Source organism: Coturnix japonica, chromosome 3 (genome assembly GCF_001577835.2).
Source record: "Coturnix japonica isolate 7356 chromosome 3, Coturnix japonica 2.1, whole genome shotgun sequence".
NCBI lineage: Eukaryota > Metazoa > Chordata > Aves > Galliformes > Phasianidae > Coturnix > Coturnix japonica.
Window position 1 is genome coordinate 7,020,923 of NC_029518.1, and position 27,997 is coordinate 7,048,919.

Here is a 27,997-nt window from a genome sequence, read left to right on the forward strand (position 1 = left end):
CCAAATTTTACAAGTCATATTTCTTAACTGCATGAATATTTCACATCTGTCATTCATTTGTTCTCGCTTCCCTGCAAAAAGACTGCAGAACAACGTTTATTAGAAATGTCACCTTTAGCAATCTTCACACCAAGTTTAAGTTCAATGAGCTCACAGCACATTAAATGAGTTTGACTGAACTGCAGTTTTCATAACACAATAGCACGTAATCAAAGGTAAGATTGCTATCCCCAGCAGAAAAGTCTCTAATAAAAAAACCCCACCTGTTTCACACTAACAGGATAGGTTAATTCCTTTTTCCACCCAATCAAATCTCTCAGAACCACAGAAAGGTTTGGGTCAGCAGAGACCTTAAAGCCCCCCAGCCCCAACCCCCTGCCATGGAGGGGGCGGGGGGAGGTTCTATGCATCTTTTTAATTGATTTTTCTCTTCATATTAACATATATCATAGTTAAACATATAACATATGTCATAGTTAGCAAATGTTGATTCTCAGGTTTTAGTGCATTTATTTGAAGAAACACTCACTAACGATCAGAGTAAAGCCTTCTAACTTCACCCTGTTTTCACTAGTGCAGTTGCCTGACAGTTTCTGAAACAGACATTAATACACTGATGTTGTCCTTACTCAATGACCTCCTTACATCTCCCTGTCATGCATTAACACAACCATGCACTTGAACACAGAGATAGGCCAACAAAAATAACTGAAAGGCGGGCATTTGCCTCCATGTCCTCAAAATTCTGCTTCCTACCTTCTTGTCAAACATTTCTCTTTTGTTTGACATGTTTATCAGCTGGATAAATATGCACATTGTCAAATTTCACACTCAGAAGTGTCACCCTGACCCCGGAGCAGACATTCATGTTGCATATTTTTGCAGCTGGGGAAGACAAATAAGCTTTGAAAAGAGGCAGGAAGATTGAAATCGTGTGAGGTGGCCTTAAGATTAAAGCAAAACTGACTTTTAAAAGTAATTACAATAACAAACAATGCATTCACATCAATTTAGATCATGCAGTCAAAGTTTCTAAAGAAGAAAGTCCTATTTCCAAACGTGCCACTTCTGGCCCTTTTCAAAGCTCTAACAAATACATACACACTTCTGAATGCTCATGCAGCTACAATTAACATCATAAAAACATGCCCCACATAGTGTTAGTATGCCACAGATCCTGTATTTGCTGTGAGAACAGCTTTGCTGCCAACTCCCATGAATTCAGCAGTTTACAGATGTGCTGGAGAATAAAGTATTTGACACAGAATGCAAACAGATTTTTTCTAAGATTATTCCGAAGACCTGCACAAGATGTTCATATAATTCCACCAGCCTATCCCACCATCAGCCACTTACCAGGAGGAACAGTGTGCATGTGAGCGCATATGGGTAAGTGCTGCTGCACACCCAGATTTACACCCCAGCATTTCTACAGCACTCTCGTTCCCAGCTAACACATAGCGTGGAAGGAACAAGAAATGAATTAAATCATGACAGGCCTCCTTTCTGCAGTTCATGCAGGTGATGTCAAGGACAGTTTTCGTCCTTCCATGCACCTCTTAAAGCAAGAAGCTGTCCTCACCTCTCCCTGGGGCCTACAGGCGGAAAATGCCAACCTCTCTGCTCACTGCCAAGGTTCACTCACTGACTTGGGAAGTGAGCACTTAGGGCATTTTGGTTTAAGGGATTCTAGTTCTTAAAGTGCCCTAAATCCAATGGACATGATGATGTATCTGTTAATGACATGCTTCCTGCATTAAAAGCATTCAGAGAATGCCCCCACCATAAAGAGCCACAAAGAGAAGCTGTATGGAAAAGATTAATAATTTGCAGGCGCACAAACTGGGCCCAAATAGTTTATTTGAATTATTCAGTCCAAGCAAGCATGAAGAGAAAGTACAGAAAGGCAAACTCCATGTTCTCTGCTTTCTCTTGCAGTATGTTCAGTGCAGCTCTGCTGCATGGCACATGTTGCATTTCTCTGGGCTTCTCTCCACCATCAGAACTCCTGCAGGGAGGGATTTGTGCACAGGGCACATTCACACTGCAAACGCTGTGTGTACCCACTGTAAGTGCTGACATCCGCTGGAAATCCTCTGCATATGCTGACAGCAATTTGTTGTTTAATAAATTACAGGTCAGATTTTCAAAGGGCTCCGTTCCCATTGAGGCCAGCAGCAAAAACCTCTCTGTTTCACTCCAGAGTGAGAAGTAAGCTCAGAATTTTAAAGCCCTTCCTTATACTTAAAGGCTTCACAAAGGCACTGGGCAAACTGGGGGCAATAAGAAGCTGCATTATAAATCTCCAGAAACATCACTTCAGGACTGTCATTTCCACTTTCCCTTAGCTTAGGTGTTACTCTAAAAAGAAAGTGCTAAAGAGAGCTCTGCTGCATGGAATAAGATTAAAAATAACATTTCAGGGCACGCAAGGTAAATGCAGGAATGTATAGGTATTTCAGAGACCTACTTATCCCATGTAGCTCTAGTTCTCCCTCATCTCCCCTTCCTCATCATGCAATTATTTCCAGAATTAATAGGACATAGAATTCTACTTCAAATGAAACAGTAAAAACTGCAGTTGGTTCTGGTTTTATGTGATACTCTGGAAACCGATTTCTCAGCCTCCTGAACTACATTTGGAGGTGTTTTACTTTTGCTTTCCCCTCCCCTCCTCCCCTCCATTTTCCATTTTTACAGATATTCTGATTATAAAAAAAGAAAAACAAAAAACAAATGCTGAAGGAAAATAAAGTCTTTAAAAAAGACACCTGCTAATAACGATCATTTGCTTAATAGCAGCTGTACTGCAGCCAGAGAGTGCTCACATCTGCAAACAGAAGCCGCTTATAAAAAGCCAGTCTTATAAACGACCACATATAAATCTATGGGAAATCAATGCCCAGTTTCTATTATAAAGTATTACGGCGTTATTACTTCTCCAGGAGGTAAAATAAGCTCTTTTTCCCCCCCGTATCACTTTGAAGGTCAGATGCAAAGCCCCTTTCAGTCAGCAAAGGCTCCTCCTGACTTCCATGGGCGCTGGGTGACACCCTCAGCCTGGCCTCAATCTTGTCCACAGTTCTACTGCCTCCTTCAAAGAACACCCCTGAGTTATTTTAAGTACATCTGATCCAGCATAACATCATTGTCAGAGGAGAGACATTAGTTTTGTGAAAACTAGAAGTCCAGTAAGTGAGAGATGGAGGAGGCCTCAGGGAACAGTAAAGGCTCCTCCTTGAATCTCACCATCCCTCCCTCAAGTGGTTTAATAAAGAGCAGGATATTGCACATCATACAATGAAAGAAAATTCATAAGAACTTCTTGTGTTCCATTGAGTCTGTTTATGAGTTGGCAGCTCTGTAATTTAAAAGAATTGAACAGTACTTTCCATATAGATTTTATCAACCCAAGAACAAAAATACCCTTGTCCGTCACCTGTAGTTTATTACATTTCTAGCAAAATGACAAAACAAGCACCAGCCTTTCACCTGCTTCAAGAATTCACATTCCTTCAACTGACCCCATACCCTATAGGATACTGCAAGCCAAAAAAACAAAGTCACTGACTTACACCTTTTTTGATTTTTCAGTTGTTTTTTTTCCACCTTAAGAAAATTTAAACAAACCAAAGCTGGAGATGAGTAGGTGAATGCATAGGAAAAGTAATTTAAGTTTTTTATTTATACATTTACATTCAATTTAAAGAGGCGTTGAAGGCCAGGTTGGAATGGGCATTGGGCAGCCTGATCTAGTATTAGATATGGAAGTTGGTGGCCCTGCACACAGCAGAGGGGTTGGAGCTTGATGACCCTTGAGGTCCCTTCCAACCCCAGCCATTCTATGATTTAGCATGCAATTAAAAAGTCAGGAAAATACATAAACAAAGCAGTCATCACCCCACTAATCATTACAGCTGCTTGGTGTAGCTCTCATCACACCCCTTACTGCTTTCATAGCACACACTGTATTTGTGAGAAGGACAGTAACCATTTGGGGTCTCTCAGTGAAGGACACGATAGACTTTGCAGCAAGCAGTGCCTATGAGCCCCCAAGGCTCATGTGGATGAGACAGAGCAGGGGAAGCACAGAGAGAATGCAGCAGAACTGCAACAAGCAATGCCTGCAATAGCAGATGTAATAGAAATCCAACTTGCTGAGTCTTCTTTTTATGAGTAGATTTGGACACTGCTCTTAAGGCTTGAGCTGGAATATGCTACGACGACATTAGAAAAAAAGTAGGTCAAGTATAGCAGAGGGCATGGGTCCAGAAGGCATAGGTTGTTGCAACCTCAACATCTCACCATATTGATAAAGCTGTCACCTCTAGTGTGTTGACCCTCTACCAGCTGGGCCTGGGCAGACCCTTGCAACAAGCCTCCTTCTGCAGAACACTGTGGGGTTGCAGAGAGCTGTGGCACAGAGCTGCTAGGCACACAGCTATGCAGAGCACTCCCATCACACTGCTGCACAGACCTGGAGATGGGGCCAGACATATTTTCATACAAAAACGTATGTATCTTTAGGATTCAACACAGCGTTCTTCCCATTCATACAGCCTGAACAAATTTTCTTCTTGCAAATTCCCCTAATTATAAACATCCACTTGCACTAAAATCAGCTCAAGTATTTAACACTCACAGATGTCAAAAGTCAGAGCATTGTCAGGACGAGCTCACCCTGAATGCCAGCCAAAGGAGGCAGACCACCTGCATCTCCACTGCACATACAGGCAAGCTCAGCTCAAGGTTCCCCACTCAACAAATCAATTTTAAGTATAAATAACCTTTCTAGACTGTAAATTATATTTCACCAACATGTAAATTTATTCCATTTTGGATTATTTGTTTGTTTGTTTTTTTTTTAAACCATGTAGAATAGCTCCTACGCTTCCTAGTGAAATAAAGCCTCAGCCTACCTTCTGCCATTACTCACCCTTTAGAAGTCATTTTTCCCCCACCTTTTCTCCTCAAAAAGTGTCTTTATAATCATTTTTCCTCAACTTTTTTTTTTTTTTATCCCTGAGATACAGATCAACAGAATGCCACTTATAACTGCAATAAAGCTCATACAAAATACGCACACATCACCATGTTTTCCACAGCATTCACAATTCCACGTGACCCAGCAGTCCTTGTTTTGTCCAGGCAGTACTGTACATCCATAGAACTGCTTTCAGCTTTACTGCCCAGGTTCAGTGCCAGTACTGATAGTGCCATCATTTTCACATTGTGAAGCGTGTCTTTGTTACTTCACACTCTTAATACAATTGTCCAAGCTGAACAAGTAGAACATTCATACTCGGTCTGCGTGCTCTTCCGCTTCACAAATCCAACTAACAGCAAAGGATTTACTCCACCAAGGAAAAACACTATATAACACTAGCAAGACTGTGACTTTTTAATATCAGAGTTGAAACAAGATGACTTTACATCAGATACTAGTTAAATACAGTTGTTTTGTTTTGTTTTTTTAATTAGTTACATTAAGTTGATCCTAAATATGCTCCTTTAGGGAGGAGGGGGAATGGCTGTTTACAGGGGTAGACAGTAATAGGACAAAGGGGAATGGTTTTAAACTGAGATGGGGAGGTTTAGGTTGGATATTAGGCTGAAGTTTTTCACCCAGAGGCTGATGACACACTGGAACAGGTTGCCCAAGGAGGCTGTGGGTGCCCCATCCCTGCAGGCATTCAAGGCCAGGCTGGATGTGGCTCTGGGCAGCCTGGTCTGGTGGCTGGAGACCCTGCACCCAGCAGGGGGTTGGAATGAGATGAGCATTGTGGGCCTCTGCAACCCAGGCTATTCTGTGATTCTAAGTTTGCTTCCCTATGGAATTTTTCCAAGCACAATTCACATATTAAGCAAGTGCTACCCACAGTGAGGTGTTTCTCCTAAAGATGTCTGAGTCTTTTTCATGGAAGTGTATTTGAAACCTCCACCGGGGAAAAGCTTTGTTCAATTGCTGCTCTGTTGGGGTTTTCTTACTGTATTCACACTTTGGTTGTGAATTCTGAGGATGTTTCCATTGTTCTCTCAAATGTCACCGTCTTTTCATGTTCCCACAATGTATTTAAAGGCAGTTTGTCTTACTTGAAGGGCATCTGAAGGAATCGCAGTAGCCTAACAATCCAGCTCCAATCCTACACTGTGCCAATTTCATCCCACTGCTTGCCTGAAATTTCCTTTACACTTCTCCTTTGGAAACCTACAGACACAGGATCTTGAAGTGCCAGGCTGCTGCAGCGCAGGCAAGGGTCACTGTTACCCCTCAGGTGAGGCACCTGGGCTATGTGGGATTTTACACTCAAGTTCACAGAAGACAACTGATCAAGTGCCAGCAAGTCATCAAGCAGCTCAGATTCACCTGCAAGGTCAACACTTTGATGGCACAGCACTTTCAGGATGTCCTTAGGGGTACTTCCCTGGCCGTTCCAGCACTGGTACAGCTAGAGATGGTGCTCCAGAGGAATGCCTGCTTGGAGACCTGCTCTGCAGCTCATGGGCCAGCTCCACCTTTGCGAGCAGCAAAGTGCACAGTGGCACAAAGGGAAAGGAGACCGAGGCTATGTAGATGCAAAGGTTATAACCTCTTTTTCTTTAACCTAGCATGTTCCAAAACAAGATTAAGCACCAGCCAGCAAGGGAAGGTGGTGGGCAACACTTCAGCTGTAAAACAAACTGTGATATAACTGCTGCTGAAAATAAGAGCTGGGTCCTGCTATTCAACCCCTCTATGGTGGCACCCGTCCTGAAGTGAGCACGTAACTACTCATCCAGAGCCCTGGGAAGTCCAAATAGCACCTGAGAGACAGAGTCCAATGTAAGCAATCCACCTACACCACTAGCTGTGCAAAGCTGGGTATTCCATTTTAGCCCAACACTGATGATGCTTCTGTCGGATCTTTATCACTCCAAAGAGATACAGAGAAGTCTACTCTTTTAGTAAGCTTTACTTCTAAACCTTTAAGGTTTAAAAATCCTTGCCAAACTGAAATAGAGCTTATTCTTCTTGCAACTGTACATGCAGATTGCATTTTTCTTCCTAAAGCCTCCAAAAAGGCCAGGAGACAGACTATTCATCAAAAAAAACCATCAAGCTGGAATTTGAAGTCACGAAAATAAGATCCTAACCCAGCTGCTCACTTATAAATAAAACAGCCCACAAACAAGGGACAGAAGGCTGATCTCCTCAGCTTTGAGCCCCAAAGAACACTGTTCAATCCCCAGCAACTCTATCCACAACTTAATTCATTTTATTTTGGACAAATTGCAATCATTACCTTTGGATTTGCTACCAAGCTTTCCCTTGTGCATCAAATTATAGAATACACACCACTTAAGCCATTAGCTCATTAAGGAGAGAGCAGTCAAAGCTACAGCATTCTTGAGACACCCCAAAAAAAAACCCTACAGCTTTTACACAGGCTTCTACAGATGAGGCAGACAAGAAAGAGTTTGGGGCCAAACTGCACATAACAAGAGCCACAGTAATGAAATCAAGTGGTTTTTAAAAATTAAAAAAAAATAAATAAAAAATAAATAAAAAAGAAGAAAATATTCATGCTATACGTGTGGGATTACTCACAAAATAAAACAGTATCACCAGTCTGAGTTCAGACGCAGGTTATGGCAGTTACACTTGCTGCAGTGATAGTGCTTTACATGGCCCTGGATATGTAATAGCTCACTTTGCAACCAGATCTACTACATATTACACAGCTTTAGTGAAGACTGTACCATGAATTCCATGGCTACTTGTTTCACTTACCAGAAAAACCACCCCTTACTGGAACAAGCAGAGGTCCTGAAGAGGCTGTGAGATATCCTCAGGAAAAACAACACTATTCTCTTTTCACTTCAAAACCTCCTCAGGGTAAGTGTACAGATTCCAAACAGTGTCAGCACCAAGATCACTTGTACTGCACCATATTCCTGGACACTTTCCTTTTCATCTATCCACTCTGACATGACACCCAGAACATCACTACAGCTTCTATCAGATGATGGCACTCAGCATCTGCCACAGCAGCAATTACTGAGTTACTGTGACTGAACACCTCTCCCCAAGTAACCCCCCCCATGCTGGGGCTCACATAAGAACCTGACTTTTAAAGCAAACACTGATCTGCACTCTGACATGAGTTTCCTAAATCATAATCTGCTGATTCATGTACCTGAGCTGACTGAGATACCCTAATTGTGACAGCAGTGCATTGCTATCCAGAATGTGGCTTGTCTTTCATGTTGTTATCCCCACTGCTGAAACACTCAAGACACCACCTCACCATACTCACATCCACTGCTTGTTCTCCATAAACATTCAACAGATATTGATGAATGTCAGTGGTGCCATTTCTTCTGCACCAAGGAATTACATTCCATGCATTTGATCCATATGCACTTCCATGTCGGATGCCACTGTGTCAGACTGCCCCTGTGCTGCCATCTGTCACACAGCAACAACGTGGAATGGAACATATTGGGATGGATCAGCCTCTACTGCCATCCCACCAACAGCCACTTCCAACATCATGGGCCAACATCACAAAATAGGAGGTATTACTTTCAGGACAGCCCTAATACTTGAGCTATATACCTAGATAAAAATCACTAACAGCATACACCAGGCTTCCCAGCTTTCTCCTGCTTTTCTTGGCTCCAGTACATCCTCAAACTGACACCACATCTGCTCCATGTTTTAACTACTCGTTGCATTGTGTGTAATGAATACTGCCTATAAACTATGACTTGGCTTCTTTACTGTCCTCTTGCCCTTCACAGGATTTATGATTCCTGCTGACACTTCCTACCTGTGAAACCTCAGATCTGGGAATAGCTTTTGCTTTGTCTTCTCTAAGGAAAAGAATACACACACAAAAAAAACCACCCTCAAATCAATCAATCCAGTGCCCTCCTTAATTCTCAGGAGTCAGACACTTTGGGGTATTTCATGTGTAAGACCTATTTTTCAGCTTCCAGATGAAGAACCAAAGTCACCATTAGACCAAGAGTTATTCTGCATTGGGTTTGGACTTGCAAGACATTCATCCATCCCTTCATTACTACATTTGAGCCATTCCTTTATCATTCACCTGGTAAGAGCTACAGCAAACACTGTTTCACGATTGTACTGAACAAAACTTAATCCTTGAAAACAAGCCCTCACTTGCTGCAACATCAACGCTCACAGAATTACAGAATCGCCTCCAAGATCATTCAAGTCCAACTGTCCATCTATCACCAATATTGCCCTGCTAAACCACATCCCTCAGTAAACATCAGCATGCTTCCTGTATACCTCCAGGATGGTGAACCTACCACCTCCCTGGGCAGCCTGTTCCAGCACCTGACCACGCTTTTGGGTAAGTGCTTCCTGATGGCCAACCTGAATCTCCCTGGCACTACTCAAGGCCATTCCCCCCAGTCCACTCAATTTACACCATACTTTTCTATTTGTTTTTTTAAAGGGTGAAGACTGAGATGCCAACATTTTCAGGGAAACTCTATCTTTCATGACCACAGGAGCTTATCAGACAGTCAAACCAGATTTAGATATGAAATTCCAAACACTGACTGTCCTGATAAATCCACGATGACATAAAGCAGGGAGATGCACAAAGAACAACCATGATGGATTTTTATCAAGCAGAACATTTGCCAGTTCGCTGCTCTGTAGGGCTTCCTATTGAAAATGTAAAGCAATCAGTGGCGGGCAGCTCTGAGGGCACTGCAGCTGTTCTCAGGTAATTGGAGCAGGGGAATTACAGGTACCTGCAAGCTACTGCCTTTCCCAGCCAGGAGAGGTACAGATCTGGCTTATACATTTTGCAACTGCTTAGCACTGAATTTTCTGAAGAGATGTTGCCATATTGGGAACAGCATTTCATAAAGAGAAAACGAGTCAATGAAAGGAATTTTTCCCAGAGAGGGAATGACCTCCTCAAGGCACATCCTCAGACAGTTTCCATCCTCAGCAGACAGTTTTGCTTATAATGACATCTATTTCTTATTCCAAAATCATAGCACAGAAGGGAGGCAGAGTATTTGGAACAAACAGAAAAGGGGCAAAATACTTGAGGTCTGTGGTGTTTGTAGTAGAGGGAACACACAGTTGCTGCAATGCGAGAAGGTGAACTGCTACAGGACTCAAAGCAGACTGGCATGAAGAGCTACACTGGCTTTGAAGCACATTGCAGAACCGTGCCGCAGTTTCCAACCAGTGACTACAACCTACACCACAACCCATGTTTGTAGAGAACATTGGAAAAACTATGTTCTTGGTCATCAGGTCTTTAAAAAAACCAAGCAGAAAGAATTTACCTTGCTATTTCAGCCTTAACAGTACTTGCAATTGATTCAAAAGATATTTCTTCCCCATTACCTGAACAGTGAAAAGAGCCCTGCTCCTAGAAGTATAGCTTTTTTAAAGTGAAAAATACAGAAAAATACATAAATGTGCTGATCCTTTGTTGTTGTTATCCAAGACACTGCTGAGCCCTTCTGCCATTCTGGAACTGCATGAGAGCCTGTGTGTAACTGAGGATAATGCAACACCCTCTGACCAAAGTTAAGCCAGTGGCTCAGCTGACGGCTGTAGGGTAGGAACCGAAGTTACGCCGCACCTGAAAACTTCCACGTATCTCCCTAGCACCTGTGTGTTGGATCTATGCAACGTAGGATAAAGGCTTTGACAGTCTCCATGGACTCCTGAAGTGCCACTGGCAGCAACAGTTCTATCAGTAGGCACATACAAATGCAATTCCTGATGCTTCTGAGCTGTTCAGCAGCCTTCCTTTGCCAAGACTCCATACGCACCAGTCACCTCCAGGATCCAATGCACAATGTCAACTCCTATTGCAAAGTCGAGACTACTGAGATGAGACATTCAGTGTGGATGAGCTGCACACAATTACATAGCTGAGGTTAAGGAACCAGCACAGTTATTTCCCAGACCCCCTGGTGCCAGCATCAAACCCAAGTCTCTCTGCAGCAGGAGAAACCCTTAAGTCCTGAGCCACAGATGGGCATTCTTGTTGTGAAAAGCACAATCCACTGAAGACAAATTCTACATGTTGTTTCTACAGTTTTAAAGGTGATAACTCATCAAATCACCAGCACAAGACCACAGCATCTATTTCATGCATGAGGCAGCACTTCATCATGGTAAATTTAGCAGTGCCTTTATTGAACTGACCGCAGTCTCTGGCCAGCTTGCAGAACCCAAATAGGTTTTTCACATTATATTTCTCAGAGCTCAAAGCAAATCACACAGTCTCAGCTTCAACAATCTACTGGATTTTTAGAAGACAACTTCACCTCTTCAGACACAAAACTCCTCAGTGAATCTGAGGATAGTCTGAGGACTGGAGCCGAAGGAAAAACCTCCCCCCAGCCCCTGTGGCTCAGGTAGAACAACCACATTAAGGATTGAAGAGTTAGTTTAAAAGCTTAACCGAGTGGAAACTGTTTGCTGTCTGGCTGTTTGGTTCTGGTGGTTGTCTAAAATAAAGGAAGTATCTAAGTTAGTCAGTTAGCAATGGAAAAGAACAGAATGACAGGCCTACAATGTAGCTACATCCTCTTCCTCTGGAAATCAATGGCAATTATTTCTACAAGAAGAGATCAAACTGAGAACAATCAATTTCCTTTCTCCTTCCCACCAAAACCAAACAAAACACCCATAAAATAAAAGCAATTTCAGCATTTTTTCAAACCCGTCTGCCCCTCCTCCCCAGTTTGCCGGCCATCCTGTTCTGGCACAATCCCAGCTTGTGCTCTAAGGGATGTATTACACACATCTGACTGTGCTAAGCCTTTACTCCAACCCCACCTGTTTTCTTCACTATGAGCTTACTGATTTCTCATACGTTAATTACTGCAGGAAGCAAAGCTTTTGGCAAAACAGTGTCAAGGACAATATGTGCTCCTGTGTGAAACAGCAAATTCCTTGGATTTTTCTGCCTGATATATTAAGAAAAACTAAGTTCTACAAAAAAAAGCCCTTTGATAAATTTGGAAATACTTTTTTTTATCTATATAGAGTTAGGAGGCTTTTCACCTACCACAGGTTCCTGTTTGCCTTTCCATTTACCCATACTGATTGGTAGAAGCCAGGATCGTTTGGTTTCTACGCATCTTCTCACAGCCAAAGGGCAGGAACAGAAGCCAAGGGGAGACTACATGTGGACTTCAACCTCCTCAAAAGGAGTAATAAGAGCGATGGCACAGGAGAACCACAAGCAAACCCTGCACAATCCTGCAGTTCCCTTCTTCCACAACTCGAACTGCAACACCTCCCACTGCAGTTCCCCATGTAGTTTTGCTTTCCTGAAAAGCAGTGAAATAATTGGTGCAATTTCCTTGGGCAAAAAGCTCCAAACCACATCTACAGCAATTGTGACTTCCAGTATATTGTTGAGTGCAATCTATATTTATTCAAGAGCCTAAGTGTATCATTCTCTCTCCTAAGCAAACACTGCAGGCCTTTTGCTGTCACCCGTGTCAAAAGCAAACAGGCAAAGCATCATTCCAAACCCCAGAAATGTAATCGAAGATCATAACAGCTCCAGTGCTACTCACATAGAGTTATTCTTCTGAAGCATTAGTTATAGCCTCATACACAGCAAGAATGTCACACAGAGTTCCTTAATACTTGTTCTTCTGCACAGAGCAGACCTAATTCCTGTGCTCAATATGCTAACAGTTTGATATCACTGATGTAATAATTCTGTTTGTTGAGTCTCAGCCTGTATAACTGAAGAGCTTACATATAATCTGCTAATACCCCCTGTACCTTCTTCTGCTCAACCTACCCTTTGAAACACAGATTTAGAATTCCCTTAAACATAGTTCACATCCTACCTGAAGTTCAGTATATAAGCATGGAAGTAAGGGAGGTGTATATATACAGCCCACACCTACTTATTTTCCTGCAAAGCCAGGCCACATGACACCTGGAGACCCAGCTAGCAGCAAACACATCAGGATCCCACTGCAAGACTGAAGAAGTTTTAAACAGTATGAACATGGCAGTTTAACATGCTGTTTAAATCTGGGTCTTGCACCTATGCAATATATAATTATAGGATTATCAAGGCACTGCAGCTTTTGTCAATGAAAATAACCCTATTGCTTTCATTATAATTAATATGATACAACTATCCATCAATATGCCCATTATATTCATGCAGTTGGGTGAATATTTTCAATTTGACGTTGAATGAAAGAAGAGGCCCCTAGATTAATAAATATTGCCATGTATGGATACACTGTAGGGACCAGCAGTTTCTTCCCTCATTCAATAAATGTGCTTTTTCATTTGTTCCCAAGTCCTAGGGCACAGGCACATCAAGGATCACCACAATGCCATTAATGAAGACTGCGCCATGTCATTTAAATAGCTGCTAGACAAGTACCAATCAGAGAAACACCTCCAGCCCATTTTGTTCTGAGTAACACCTCTCCACTACCAAAAATAAACCAAGGGTAAGTCAGATTTTAGGAGAGTCATCTTTTTAGCCAAATTACAGTATTACACATCAGTGCCAGTACAGGTGAGAGTCATCCTTCAAGGTAACAGGCACAGCACTGCTGAAACCACAGAAGTAACATCAGCTTTGGATACATGGGACAGTCAGGGCTCACAGCAGCTTACAGATAGGTTGGACGTGTGAGAAGGGAACCCACAATCCCAAAGCTTTCCTCTTTTTGGGGATTCTGGTCAACATTACCTACAACTTGATCTACATAAGCTCTTTTGAAATGCCCAAAGCAGTTTCCAAACCAAGATTTAATTAACACCTAACTATCAAAATGCTCTGAACTTCAGGTGTGCATCAGTTCCCTAAAGCACATGATTCCTTCCAGTGCCAAGTTTAATGAAAAATACTTTGCCCTTTAAAAGACAGAGTCCTCAGATGAGCAAATGCTGCTGTTGTGCATACAAGGAAGATGCAGAAAACCTTACAGAAGTCAACAGCACCACTCTGGCATGTCAGGTTAGAGTAGTTCAGAAACAACCACCATCCAGGCCTAAAGACTCAAGAGTACACACTTGGAAGTGGCACACTCAATACTCCAACCAAAAAGACAACTGAGCTCTTTTTCTGTTTGTTTTTCACATTTCAGACTACTGCACATCGTCCCCTGCCTGATGGATTGTTCTGATCGTGCTCACACGCACATCGCTAAGCTTTTAAGCAGCTCAACAGTGGTGAAGGAACAACACAGTGAAAGCCATCTGGATCTTCCACTGAAAACCTTATTAGATCTTTACATACTGCTAGAGCCGACCTCTTTGCCACTGTGCTGAATCTTCCCAATCTCATGTTTGAACCATCAGTCAAATCCAACCAGATCAAAGTAGATGCACAGGATTTTGTGCTTTGAAGAGAGACAGTTGACAAAGATCCTTAAGAGCACATATAGTTGTAGTAACACATTATTAAAAGCAGTATTGTGCTGTTTAATAGCAAAACTGAGAATCCAAGTAATTGGATCACCTCATTTTTTCCTGCAGACAGCGTAGACTGTGTTTATAAAAAGCAACAAGAGACTGCCTGCCCCATAAGAGTGATAAAAACTTGACAGCGCTGGTTTCTCCATAGCTGTTAAGACTTTTGTTGCTCTAACATAATTGCTTTTTCAGCAGCAGTAATAATCAAAGGAGTCCCAGGAATGGCTTTCAGAAATTGTTAAGATTAATTGGTTAAAAGTAGACAGAAAACATTTCGTTTTCTCCTTTTTAAATAGGAAAGCTCAGATTCTGAGCACTTCAGCTAACACAAACTTCTCACAGATAGCACAATAGCAATAGTTTAGTAAATCAAGAATGAAAGACTCCTGCTAGAGACTATGCAGAAGAGTCCTGCCACATGAAAAGCTTCAACAGAAAAACAGAAGGTATATAAAGAGACTCACATTTCTACAGCACCAGCAGCCAGGATTACCAAACCAGCCCCACTAATACTTCTCTACTGTCAGGCATTACAACAGACTTGCAGTAAGCATCATCAAGTTTGAGACACCAAAAGCCCAGGGCAGCTCAGAGGTGCCATGGAAGTAAAGTCCTGAGTACCCACTGTGAGTCAGGCAGCATCAGTGCTACCGCAATGGCAGCTATAACACAGTGGGAGGATGCTGCAACACATCTGGCTTTTAATCTGATAGCAGGATAAGGGGGGCAGGATATCAATTCAGTATCTGCAACTGACAGAGGGGGAAAAAAAAAGCTGCATTGTCAGAAAAAATCCCCTTTGATTAGTATATCTATCACCCACAAGTAGTGATGTATAATTGGCCATTACCTACCATCTCAAGTTTGGAAACACTGGAGTTCTGATTGCTCTTATAGAATCATAGAATTACCCAGGTTGGAAAAGACCTTGAAGATCATCAACTCCAACTGCAGCCTAACCATAGTACCCTAACAACCCTCTGCTAAATCATATCCCTGAGCACCACATCCAAATGTCTCTTAAACACATCCAGGGATGGTGATTCAACCTTATAATCTACTCCTTCTTTCCTGCATCTCCATTTTTCTGGAAGTAGGGATGCAGTTAGAAAACAGTCAAAAAAAACAGCTGCGGGAGCCAACTTTAGGTAATCTGATCATGACACTGTCCTTCTTCAGTCCTTCACTTCGCACTCTGCGCTCTTTACTGTAACTCAATCTAACCTCACCTGGATTCCTTTTTCCCCTCAATACACACACATAGAAACATCAAGAGTCATAAACCGCACACTCTCTTCTAAGCAACTTCACTGTATGTGCACACTAGGGTGCAACTCAGCATCCCAGGAGCAGCAAGGAAGGCCACGGCTGTTATCTGACTGCCTTCAACCCTGGATGGAGAGCTCCTTGTTTGCTACAAACCTTACTGAAAGCAGACAACAGAAATTCTTGCAAGAAAAAATAAAAATCACAGGATTTCCTTTGCATTATGGGCAAAATGGGATTTCTGCCTTATTTCCCTGGAATCAATTTCTAAGGCTCAGCTCCTATTTCCATGATATCATGTGAAGATAAAACAAAGAAAGCCTGCAAACTCAGTGGGAATGCGCAAGTGTATAAAGTCAGTCACCTGCATAAACAAAAGCAGTACTGAGACCTGACTTCATTACCTAGATCAGTATCTCCAACATGACAGCATGGTGAGTCACTTTGTTCTCGGAAGCAGCAAGATTTCAGTCCCCACATCTGCACATACATGTACTGCTATAGCACAGCACACAAGAACACAAGGCAGGCAAGCACTCGCTCACCCCAAGCAGCAGCCAGAGCCTCACCCATTGGCCTGACCATATTCCTGGAAGGCATGCCAGGATATCTGCTGGTGGTTTGTGCTCCTAAGCCTGCCCAGTTCCATCTCTACATGTGCTCGAGCTGCAGGCTCCTGGATAACACTGCAGCTGGAAAGCTGGCTCAGCCACAGGAAACGTGGTCACCTGGAAAGCCCATTTGCATGACTGAACACAAAGCACAAGATCATAGAATGGTCTGGGTTAGAAGTTGACCTTTAGGATCATCTAGTTCCAACCCCCTGCTACAGGCAGGGACACCTGCCTCTAGGCCAGGTTGCTCACAGCCCCATCCAGCCTGGTCTCGAATGCTTCCATGGAAGGGGCACCAACAGCCTCGCTGGGCTGCCTGTTTAGCGTCTCACTACCCTCACAGTCAGGAATTTCTCCCTGATATCTGGGATAAATCCACCCTCTTTCAGTTTAAAGCTGTTTCACCTTGGATGCAGCCACTTGTCACATGGATGCTCTGGACACTGCATTAGGTGACCATTTTCACTGTCTGCCAGTGGTTTCCCCATGGTTTCAGCTTAGAAGTAAAAGTGGGATTGCACGTTGATATTTTGACCCCTTTCAAATATCTGGGAGTTGTTTTGAGAAACTGTTTTATTTTTTAGACAATTACTACTGTATTAGATTTTTTTCCTAGTCTCTTTTCTTACTTTACTTCCTGTTAATTTTACCTATTCAGAGCTTCAGAGATTCATTTCCTGACCAATATCCAGGAAAAGTTTAAAATGACAAAGATACGACAGTCCCACATTAATTTTATGTAATTGGTAAGATATAACAGGAATGTTCTTACAGGAAAAAGCTACAAAGCTCTGCAGAAAGCAAAGGTACTCAGACAAGTGCCACATCAGGAGCAGCACCGTATATTCCCATACTTGAGCACGGAAGACAAGACACCTCTTAACTGAAAAGCAATAAAGTTTTCCCCAAAAGCTAATACTCTGAGAACTTAAGAATATGCACTTATATCCAGCACCAAATTATCAGACCAATCTAATTAAGAGGATAATTAGAAGACTAACATGTTGCTAAATCACACTTAGGACACACAACTTGACACTTGCTCTAGTTTATAAAGAGATTAAAATAGCAACATGACAAATGTTACTTTAATCCCTGGACAAGTTTCAAACATTAAATTGCACTCAGACCACAGCCACATTAAAAACCTCAATACTTCCATGGCAGGAAGCTGCTGTAATTGGAGTAGTTACGAGAGCAGAAAGCAGGAAACGTGGCTTTGCAGTGTCATCACTTATCAGAGAATGGAACCCTTCGGGCTGTCATTTCTGAATGTCAAAGCCTGGTTCCCCAGTGAGCATACAGTACTACAGAGCTTTAAAAGCCTGGATTCCAGTTGGTGGCATTCACAATTTAGAAATGACTGCACAGCAGTGACACTGCACAGCAAATCTCCTCCCTTTGACAGGCAGCAAAAGCCTTCACACAGCCTTCCCTCCAACACACTGCTCCTGCATGTTCCTTTGGGAAGATGCTTCAGCCCACAGCATTTGGTAGCTACCAGCAGCAACCGCCTACCTGCTGGAAATGAGTGGATGGAAAAGGGACTCGGACAAAAGTCTCAGAAGGCTCCATGTCACCAGGAGCCCATCTTCAACTTGAGCCATGTCACATAGGTGCTCATTCTACAAGTCTTGTTACAGAGGTTTAGACCTAAGCAGCACTTCCCCCACTCCCTGACACATCCACAAGATGCCAGACTGATTAACACCAGGGGTCCAATGACCATCTTGTCACAGTATTGTATTCTGATTTCTCATATATAAGTGCAAGAGCTTTCTTTTCAACATTTCATTCTGATAAAGACAAATAACCCCTTGGATGGTACCAGCTCAGTACAACCCCCAGCTGATAGCTGACCACATCTCAACTTCAGATCAGCATTTCCATTTCCCAAAGACAACCACAGCTGCACAACTGTTCTGCAGGGTTAGAAACAAGACAGAAAAATGCATTTTCTTTTAGTAAAGCTATCACTGTTATTTACCAAATTGATTTAAAACAGAGCACTATGTTTAAGAAGTGTTTTAAAGCACACCTTTAAACGCAAAAGGTACATCAAGATCATACAGTATGCCTGCTGCAGGCACAAAAACTAAGAATAGCTCTGAGCCCCACTGGCCTGGTTAGCTTAATTTGTGACACTCAGAAAGGAAGGAAACAGATTGCCTTAAAACTTGATTTTGAAAGGAAACACATTGAAAGCATTCGTAGCAAGCGAATTGTTCACAAAGGTGTTTTCTAGGCATGTGAGTAACCTCAGCCCCAGTTTTTGCCCCACATTCAAAACAGGCTAAGGGGAAAAAAAACAAAACAACAAAACTGTTAGAAGAGTGGTATGATGCAATGGAACAATCAGTAGGTAACATGCAGGAAATCTGGTCTGTAGATATAGCCGGGGGCTGTCTTGTCGTTTGTTCAGCCCATTGTTCTTTCATGCACAAGAGGAAGACCACAACTTTCGTTTCCTTGGTAAACTGTTTCGAGATCGACTGATAAGTGCTGAACAGAATCCAGGCACTACCAACAGGTGTAAGGGTTTACTCAGGTTAACAGCACATCCACAGCTCTCTGCAAGCATCAGCTTCCAGGCCACCAGACCCTCTGAGGCAGAGATCCCTCCAGGCAGCCAAACCCACACAGTCCTTCCTCTCATTCAAAGAGAGAGTTTATTTCATCATAATTCCCCATCAAGCATCACTGGTTTTTACAACTCCGATCATGCCCAGCCTCTGAAGAGCTGCAGAACTGTGGGAGTGAAGAAATGGGACAGAAGGAGCAAAGCTCTGAAAGCCTGAGTTTTGTAAGTTTTGCTCACAGGATCCAAGTGCTCTTCCACCAGGCTCTGTCAACAGCCACACTGGTAGATCCTGAAGCCAGCTGGCTGGTTTGTTCTTCACCAAGCACAGCCACTCAAATACTAACTACATGAATGGGTGAGAGCAGGCACTGTGAGACCAAAGTGGTTCAAATTAAGATGCTCCTGGCTCCCGGGGAAACAGCATTTCCTGACAAACCGGATACAAGCATTAACCAAACTTTCCTCATTCCAGACAGTGGAAGTCTAACCACCTCCATCTTCTGTAACAAACCCTTTCCCCTTGAGGTTCAGGAGTCTATTGCATCATGAAGGAATCCCAGGCAGCACTGCAAGAACAAATATACTAAAATTTAACAAAACTCAGGGTCAATTAAGCACTTAAACGTTCAATCTGAGAACAAGGCACCTGCCTGCATCTGCTCAACACCTTGTTTCTGCAGCAACTAAGAGAACAAACACCCAAAACTTCACATTAAGGCATAGCATGTAGGGCGGGCACCTAACGTGAACTTACTGAAAGAAATACACTTAAGTGCACCTCCACCAAACAAAACAGACAGAACCACAATGCACTACGTTAGAAGTATTGATTGATTTATTTATAGTGGTAAATTCTAAAGCTGTTTTGCTTTGAGAGCAAAATAAAACCTATTTCTCATTCAGATTTCCTGCATCAGTATCCCTAAACGCTCATCCTGGTATTAGAATAATTTCTTGACTTTTCTAGTTAAGAATATTGAAAGAAAAATACCATCAAGCAACAGAGCTGGAATAGAATATGTTGCCCAGGGAACTGCTTCTGTGCTTCAGTGCCTGCAGTACACATTTCCAGGTGGCAGTTGATAAGCATTGACAATGCCCTGCTTAATTTAGGTTACTGGAGAGCAATAATGAAAGAGGACAAAACAAGTCCTTCTGAGCTACATCTCTTCTACATCTCTTTTAGACTTCCCCTCATAGTGCTGCTGCACTCCTTCAGACTGCAACTGGATACAACTGCAGTAGTGTGAGCAATGCAGGGAGCTCTTCAACACCACGATGAAGCACTTGAGAGGACAGGGCCCTGAGATCCATGCTTCTCAAAGCCTGACCAGTCACCTCCACGCTGCCAGGCAGTCCAGCCAACCGCTTTATCTGCGGAGTTCAACTTTATACTCTAAAATACAAGAATCTTTTCATCCTATTACTGCTATAAACGATAAAGATAGGCAAATAGCAGTACTCCGTTGCTGGATAGAATTGAATATGCTCAGGATGCTTTTCTGTCCTCGTAACTCTCCAAAATATTCACACGTGCTATGGCAGCAAGCAATCAACATGAAGGATTTAGCATTACTGACTGGAGCATAGACCAAATATCAAGTGCCAATAAGAAAATAAAGTTCTTAACACCTGTACCTGGAGGAGACATTGATTCTGGTATCTTCTGCTGTTTAGTTAAGACTGCAGAGCCTTTGGTCTTGGTGGTTGGAAATCTGGTTAGGGGAAAAAAAACCGTTGTTGGAATGCTTTGCTTTTAGGTTTTGTTTATGGACTTAATAATATTGCAAAAGCAAAAATTCAAGTTAGTAAAATCTTAAAACAGACACAAGGAAGCAAGGCAAGCTACAGTGAGAAGATACTGACTCCCTTCAGAGCACTGCAGGGCTGATGGGTATTTAGGCATCTTGCTTCTCTCTGGTCATCCAGTCTCAGTGTAAGCCATGTGCCCAACAATGAGTGAAGCACTCATATGCTTTGAAGGATCTAAGCCAGTTTTCAGGCCCTACTTCATGGCATCCACGTGTTCCTGCTTGATGTATTTGGCTGCCTTCAGATAAATTTCTTTTGGCTGCTAGTTTTTCCCCTTTCTTCCAATGTTATCCTTCCTAATGTTATCAGTAATGTTTTCTGACCACAAAAATCCTAAGATGGATTTTTAACATTACTGGGATTCACCCGCTGCAAAACCAAAATAAACTCAGAAACCAAGAGGGGATGCGGGTCACCAATCAGTGCTGCTCTCCAAGCTTATCTGAACCTCACATAGATGTGAGCTGCATAGTGATTTATCAGTCCTGCAACTTTCAGAACAGCACTTTCTTTCCTCCCACCTTCAAATCCAAGATACAAATATCTGTTCCAGACTCCTACAGGAAGTGTTATCAATGCAAGTTTTCACTATTCACGCGAAGATAAAGAGATGCAATGACACAAACATGGCACCATCCTACTACTGATCAGATCAGAGAAGTTCTGACACTTTAAGTCCCAAAGTAAGAGAATTGATTTCAAGAGAACCTGAAAAAAAACAAAAGGGAAAGAGAGAAGGCTGAAGTCATGCTCCTTGTCTTTTTAAACACACCTTTCGACTTATCAACTGTTTATTCCCCACGTTACAGGAGATTTTAATTTGCTTTCCTAAAGGAATTAAGAACATGACTAAAACCCTTCACACTACTTGAGGTCTGCAGTAAGAGGTGAAAAACAAATTCTCCATTCTGGCACTTACAAATGGAATGAAATCTGCCCATGTATTTCAGGCAGACAGCACTAACTGCTTCCCAAGCTCCTGATGGTTCTCCTGCTGATGTAGAGGAAAATACCTTGGGACTCACAGTGACAGGATCACTGCCTCCAGTGAATCAGGAGCAAGTCCTTGGTGCAAAAGTCATCTCTTTTGCAGGATGTAACACCCAAGAAGGAATACAACCTTCTCCCCGTATGATGACTTTGTGTGCTTATCTAGCATCAGAGACAGAAGTGAACTTCTACAGTCAGCCCTAGTCTGGTCAGTTACCACTGTTAGTACAAGTCACATTTCCAACCTGACAAAAAAACACCACAGAAATGAAGTTTGGTAATAAATTCAGTGTGCTCCAATCACATTCATGCATATTCTCTCACAGCATACAATAACTAATGCTGATTGACAAGTCTGATGTGAAAGCGACAGAATTCAACTGAATGACTCCCACTGACACAGAAAATCCAGAGCTCTACACTTGAAACAAACACCCAAATTAGCAGTAGATTAATCCATACTGACAAGAAAAAAATAAATAGTAATTCCACCAATCCTGTAGTCTTGGTTTACACATCAGGCTGCTCTCAAGAGCAAGCAATGCTGTAACAAGCTTCAAATGGCAGCTGTACCAGAGCAGGTACCACTGGGGAAGCTCCAGTTCCATACACAGCACTGCACACTGCCATTCTGGACAGGCAAATCACTTCCATTTCGACTGCAAGAAAAGAACACGTGCAAAGATGACATCATTTCTCTGTTTGGCCAGCACAATGTGAGCTGTTTCCATGGAAAGGGTATCACTTCTTTCAGTAACGCTATTGCAAGGTTTCCCTCCCTGAAGAGATACTGTAATTTTCTCTTTTTACTTAGAGACGCAAAATAAAGATGTTTTCTTACTGCATTCCCCTTCTAAGAAGCAAATTTAAAGCAGGAATTGCTCAAGACTGAAGCTGAGCTTAACTTACAACTACTCTCGTTCAACTGAGGTGCTGCTGCATTTGCTCCACAAGGGCCCTCACACCTCCAGCAGTATGCAGTGTTAGTCAGCAGTTTCACTGCTCCTCTTTAATAACCTCAGCAGGAAGCAAAAAGCACACATGAAAGCCTTCTGATATTTTCCTTGCACACAGAAGTCAAAGCCTGGGGTAAAACAAAGGAATTCTTAAAATAGAAAGTTGCTACAACACCACTTAGATTGTAAAATGCCAAAGTGACATTAATGTCTATAGAGGCGCTTCCACCCCAGGGTATTTTTGTCAGTTAAATACTATGATGTGTTATGCCGCAGCATTGGTACAATCTAATTTCACATATTTAATACCACTGGAATCTCCTCTTTTAAGCTCAGCGCCTGTCCCAAGTGCCCTCATTAACCAGAGCACCGGAGAGTCATTGTGGTTTTATCACCATGCTCATTTGGTTGAAGCCTTGAAAAAACAAAACTACGCAGGTTTGGCTTGATGTTTGTTAACTGAAGACATGGCTTTCAGACCTTCTGTCAGCCCAAGAAATGAGGACACACGATCCAGAAATACTTGCAGAATACTGGAGTAAGTTATTTACATACACACATATATACACACATGTGCTCATATAAAGCTTCCCACATCTTTACAGGTTTTGTTGATAAGTCATACAAGAAAATATATACATATAACAAGATCTAACTGCTGAGAACACAAAGTGAGAAGAACTATGAAAGCAAACATTATCACCTCATTCTCTCCTTCTAAGGAGGAAAGATGCCTCTGACCCGCGGCAGCTTCCTGTGCGCCACAGGACAGCTAAAAACATGCATGAGGCCACAACAGTTATGTGTGTGTCACATCCTGTAAAGCAGCGTGCAATAACTAAAACTACCTGATACGTATCACACTTCTGATACCACTGTAATATTGTACTGGAATTGATTTAACCAAGTTTGATCAAGCTAGCAAAGACCAGCTCCATTACCCATGTGTTTATATACAGGGAAAGTTCTGGTTTAAATAACCACCCCAGACTGAACACATTGCTCCCCTGTGGTCACCTAGGCACTGACAAGAACACAACTGAGGGTGAGCAGGAGCTGTCAGCAACGTATGGACAGGTCAGTCCTCTACTGAGGCTGCTAAATGCTGAATACATCATTTTATATGTATAGCAATTAGTCAGAAGACATTGCATTCATCATTTAGGATCACAACCGCTTCATTCTCTTGCTGCAACAAAAGCCAGTACGTAAGTACCACAATAAGATCAGAAGTGCCCTGCAAAATAATTGAACAGATGTGACATCACAGCCCTCCTAGCAATCTGTACTCCAAGTTTTAACAAATCAGGTATAACCAAAATGACATACTATATATACAGTACACGATTTGAAGGTAGGAACCCAAAGCAGCATCAGTTTGTACAGCTCCTCAGAATGTCCAACCCATATTTTCCACAGTGTCACCAGTCCTCACCGCAGATGCAAAATATAGGAGCACACACAACATGTGCTAATTGTGACCTACTTTTTACCTGTAATTATTTTTGCAATGACAACAAGCAGCAACAAACAGCCAGTGCTTTCACCACTTCCATATTACTCGCCCTCCCCAACGTTAACAGCATCTGGCAGAACCAAAACACAGAGCTCCACAACTGAGCCCGGATGTGAAAACCAAGCATCTCCCTCAGAGCAAAGCTGTCATGTCCAGCCACTGACTGAAGTGAGCCCAAGGCCAAACCAATGTCAGACGTAAGTCTCCCAGCTAACACCATTCCACACTTGCATCAAGTTAAATAAATATGAAAGGGGAGACATTTGACAAATAATGAGCCAAGTCCTCTGCAAAACTGATTATATTAAGTGCAGGACAGGCAAAACTCTGATTAAAGTCAATAAACAGACTCCTAGATGGGCAGCTGCCATCTCCAGCTCCTCATAGCTCAAGGCCAAGCTACAGACCATGGCAAGATGCTACATAAAGGACACCAGTCACACAGGTTTAACACAACAACGACCTCCCTATTAGTAATAATGCTGAGCTCTCAGCTTGCACAAAACAAATACCATCAGAAAGCCCATCTTGCTGGGAGCAGAAAAAACATCTATTTGTGAATGAGTTTTAAAAATAAATACATAAAGCCTTACAAAAAGTCTTTCTGCTTTACCAGTGACCGATGAACATGAGTAAGGAAAAAAAACAGCTTTGGGGAATGCACAATTCACTCTATTTACAGCCAAGTCAATGCACTCATCTTAAACAGGAAGAAACGAATGATGAAAGAAACAGTATTTAAAGGGGAATTTTATAAGATCGGCTTTCCTAACAGATGCATTACACATCTTCACAAAGTTGTCAGGAATTCTTCCTGCTAATCACTTTAAAATGCTTAAAAAATTAATGAGAAGCTTCTCACACTTACCACTGTGGGGTTTGTCAACCCTGCCAAGTGTCTCCATCTCACTGTATGTAATCGGGATTTGTCCCTACAGAGCAGGTTAACTTACAGAATGCCTTCAGTAAAGACAACCATCACAGACAAATGGACAGGTGTGAGAGAGACACGGCGAGCGATGAGGATGGCACCCAGCACAGAGCTCACTCCATCTCTCAAGCAGATCCAACAAGTGTTCACTCCCACCGCTGCCAACACAGCTCCTCCCAGCTGCTTATAACATGTGAACTCCATCCAAGACAATTTATCAAGGCAAAATCCTCATTCAGAACTTGATTTCAGATGTGTAAAGGTCCAAGAAATGGGTTTTCATGTGTACAAGATGCTGATCTCCTTTACGAAAACATCTTGAAGCACAAAGAAAATTGAGTAGACTACAGAAACTCCACCAAGTCTATGAAGTCACTCCAGCAGCACAGCAGGATGCTTTTGTTTTAACCATTTCATTTGCTCTGAAAATTCACTTTAGTAGCACCACAATTGCTTGTCTTTCAAAATACTGACATCGTGCCTATCTTTAGTTGATTGCAACCAGGGAGAATACACAGCTCTTAGCAGCTGAACTGCTTGTTGGCCGTCTTTACTAAGTCCAGCAATAACAGCAAAGCCCACAAAAAACCAAAAACCTTAATAATCCTTAATTTTTTTTTAACTTGTTGTAATTAAACACATGCAAAGTCAAGGCTTTGAAAGGCTTTAGAAGGTACTGATTCAATTATATTGAGCCTCACTCTGCATTTGGGTTATTTTCTAAGTTCATAAGAAAAGATATAAAAAGCCTTCCATTAGTAAAACTTAGATTTTTATAATCCTTAAGGCTCCAGACAGACTAGGTTGGAAGGTAGAAGAGAAACTGGTGACTCAAATACAGGCAGGACAAGAAACATCCACAACTACACTCTAATGGATGTAAATAAACCTATCCAGGGACATTTTCCTTGCACAGAGCAGGATTAAGAGCAAAAGCTATTTCTTTATACCCTATAGACAAGCACTCAAGATTCACTTCCCTGCTTTCTTAAACCACCCAACACCTACTGGACAGACAAAGAGGTGCAATCCAATTAATTTGCTCACTACCAGAATAATGATGACACCAGACCTCTTGCCTTCCATTTCACACTAGAAAAAAAGAACCTTTCCCATAAGCAGCCAAAACAGAACTGAAACCACCTCAGTGAAAACGCACTGGGAAAATTACTAAGTTTGTTGACCCACCATTCATTCCATTGTATATACTTCTGTGGTGAGGGGACAGGTCATCTGTTACTTGTCTCCTGAGGGTACCTTCTCTGCTGCCTGCACTGAGATGCTTGAGATGCTCTGGGCTGCCTCCATAGTGTTTTTTGAGGTGCTCAGGGCTCGTGCCCCTCACTTTGTGGAGATGTTCTGTACTGCCACTCGGCGTGTGCTTTTGAAGATGATCTGGGCTGCCACTGCTGTGCTTTTGATGCTCAGGGCTACTGCCAGGCCTCTGCTTTTGAAAGTGTTCAGGGCTACTACTCAAAACGTGCTTTGGGAGAGTTTCTGGACTGCTACTGCTGTGCTTTTGCTGTTCAGGTGCTTTGACAATGGTTTTCTGATGTTCTGGACTCGGTCCTTTCAGGTGATGATCAGGACTGCCCGAACTCCTGGGCTTCTGGAGATGCTCGGGGCTGATACTCCTGTGCTTCTGGTGCTCAGGGCTTCCCTCACCCCGAGCTTTTAGAAGATGTTCTGGGCTCGTACTTGGATGATGTTTATGATGATCTGGACTGTCTGTACTTCCCGTGCTAGAAGTACTGCTCCCATCACCAACATCTCTTATGTAAGTGCTGGTGGCAGTTAATTGGCACAGGCTGATTTGGCTGTCAATAGAGCTCCGGCTGCCCGCTCCGCCACCCTTCTCCTCATCCAACAACACACACAGTTCCTTCAGCTCCAGGTTTTCTTTCACCACTTCTTCTTGTCTCACCTCCAATTCTTTCAGCTTCTGTAAGTACAAGGCAACCTCTTTGTGCATGACACTAGCACTGTATCTGCCCAGTCTCTGCCACTCACGGGACACCCTCTTGCCTTTCTGCCTGTCGTCATCCAGAAAGCAGCAGAGGTCTCTCAGTTCCTGGTTATCTTCTTGCAGCTTCTGATTGATATCCTTTAAAAGAAAGACAATCGTGACTGAGAAGTGTCTAAAAGAATCGGTGTTACATCATCACCGCGATACAAGCCAGCAAAGAAGACTGCCATAAACCCATCATTCAAGCACTTGAGCATGTGTGGATCATCTGCCACACAACGACAGCTTCACACTCCAAACAAACAGAGCTGCTGCCCAGCAAGTAAGAGAACATAACCAAACTTCCAAGGGCTCAAAAGCTCAATTCTGATAAGGCAAAAAAAGTTTCCGGTGTTTAATTTACATTCACCCTAAATATCTGAATAGCTTTGTCCCCAGACAGAGCAAAGATCATCAGCTTTCTCATGAGGATCTCACTCCCTTAAGAAATATCCACGTACAATGATGTATGCTGAATATAATAATTAACGCTTATGCTCCCTATTCTTTAGGACATAATCACATATGAAAGCGAGCATGTTGGAGATTTAAGGTATTTGAGTTTTGATTTCATCCTAGATTTGCATAATAACCTTATCAGTCATCAGCTTAGATCACTGCCTCAGCCACCCTGAGATGAACCCACGTGCCTTAACAGACCTTGCATTCCAACCCAAGCATGTGACTCCACATCCTTCTTTAGGTGAGGAAGCACCTGAAGCAAACATTCTAAAGCAGAAGTGCTCAAGCTACTACTACAGCAGAATAAAGTGCCAAGGAAAATACTGCCGCTATTTCATGTTCCCAGTGTTACTTTCCCCCCAATGCAGTGTTCATTCCTTCTTCTGTGGGACATTAGAAGTGGAGA

General features: G+C 42.5%; 1 protein-coding gene across 6 annotated transcripts in view; it reads right to left on the reverse strand.

Moving 5' to 3' along the window:
* Positions 1-27,997, reverse strand: part of CCDC85A (coiled-coil domain containing 85A) — a 54,972-nt gene that overhangs the window by 25,574 nt on the left and 1,401 nt on the right. For 3 of the 6 annotated variants that reach the window (XM_015856803.1, XM_015856802.1, XM_015856801.1), the window contains exon 2: positions 26,313-27,228. In XM_015856803.1, the coding sequence (XP_015712289.1) occupies positions 26,313-27,228 (916 nt within the window). Of the gene's footprint in view, positions 1-19,466; positions 19,486-20,557; positions 20,635-26,312; positions 27,229-27,997 lie in introns of those variants that run through there. The other 3 variants (XM_015856804.1, XM_015856805.1, XM_015856806.2) reach the window with 2 other exon arrangements.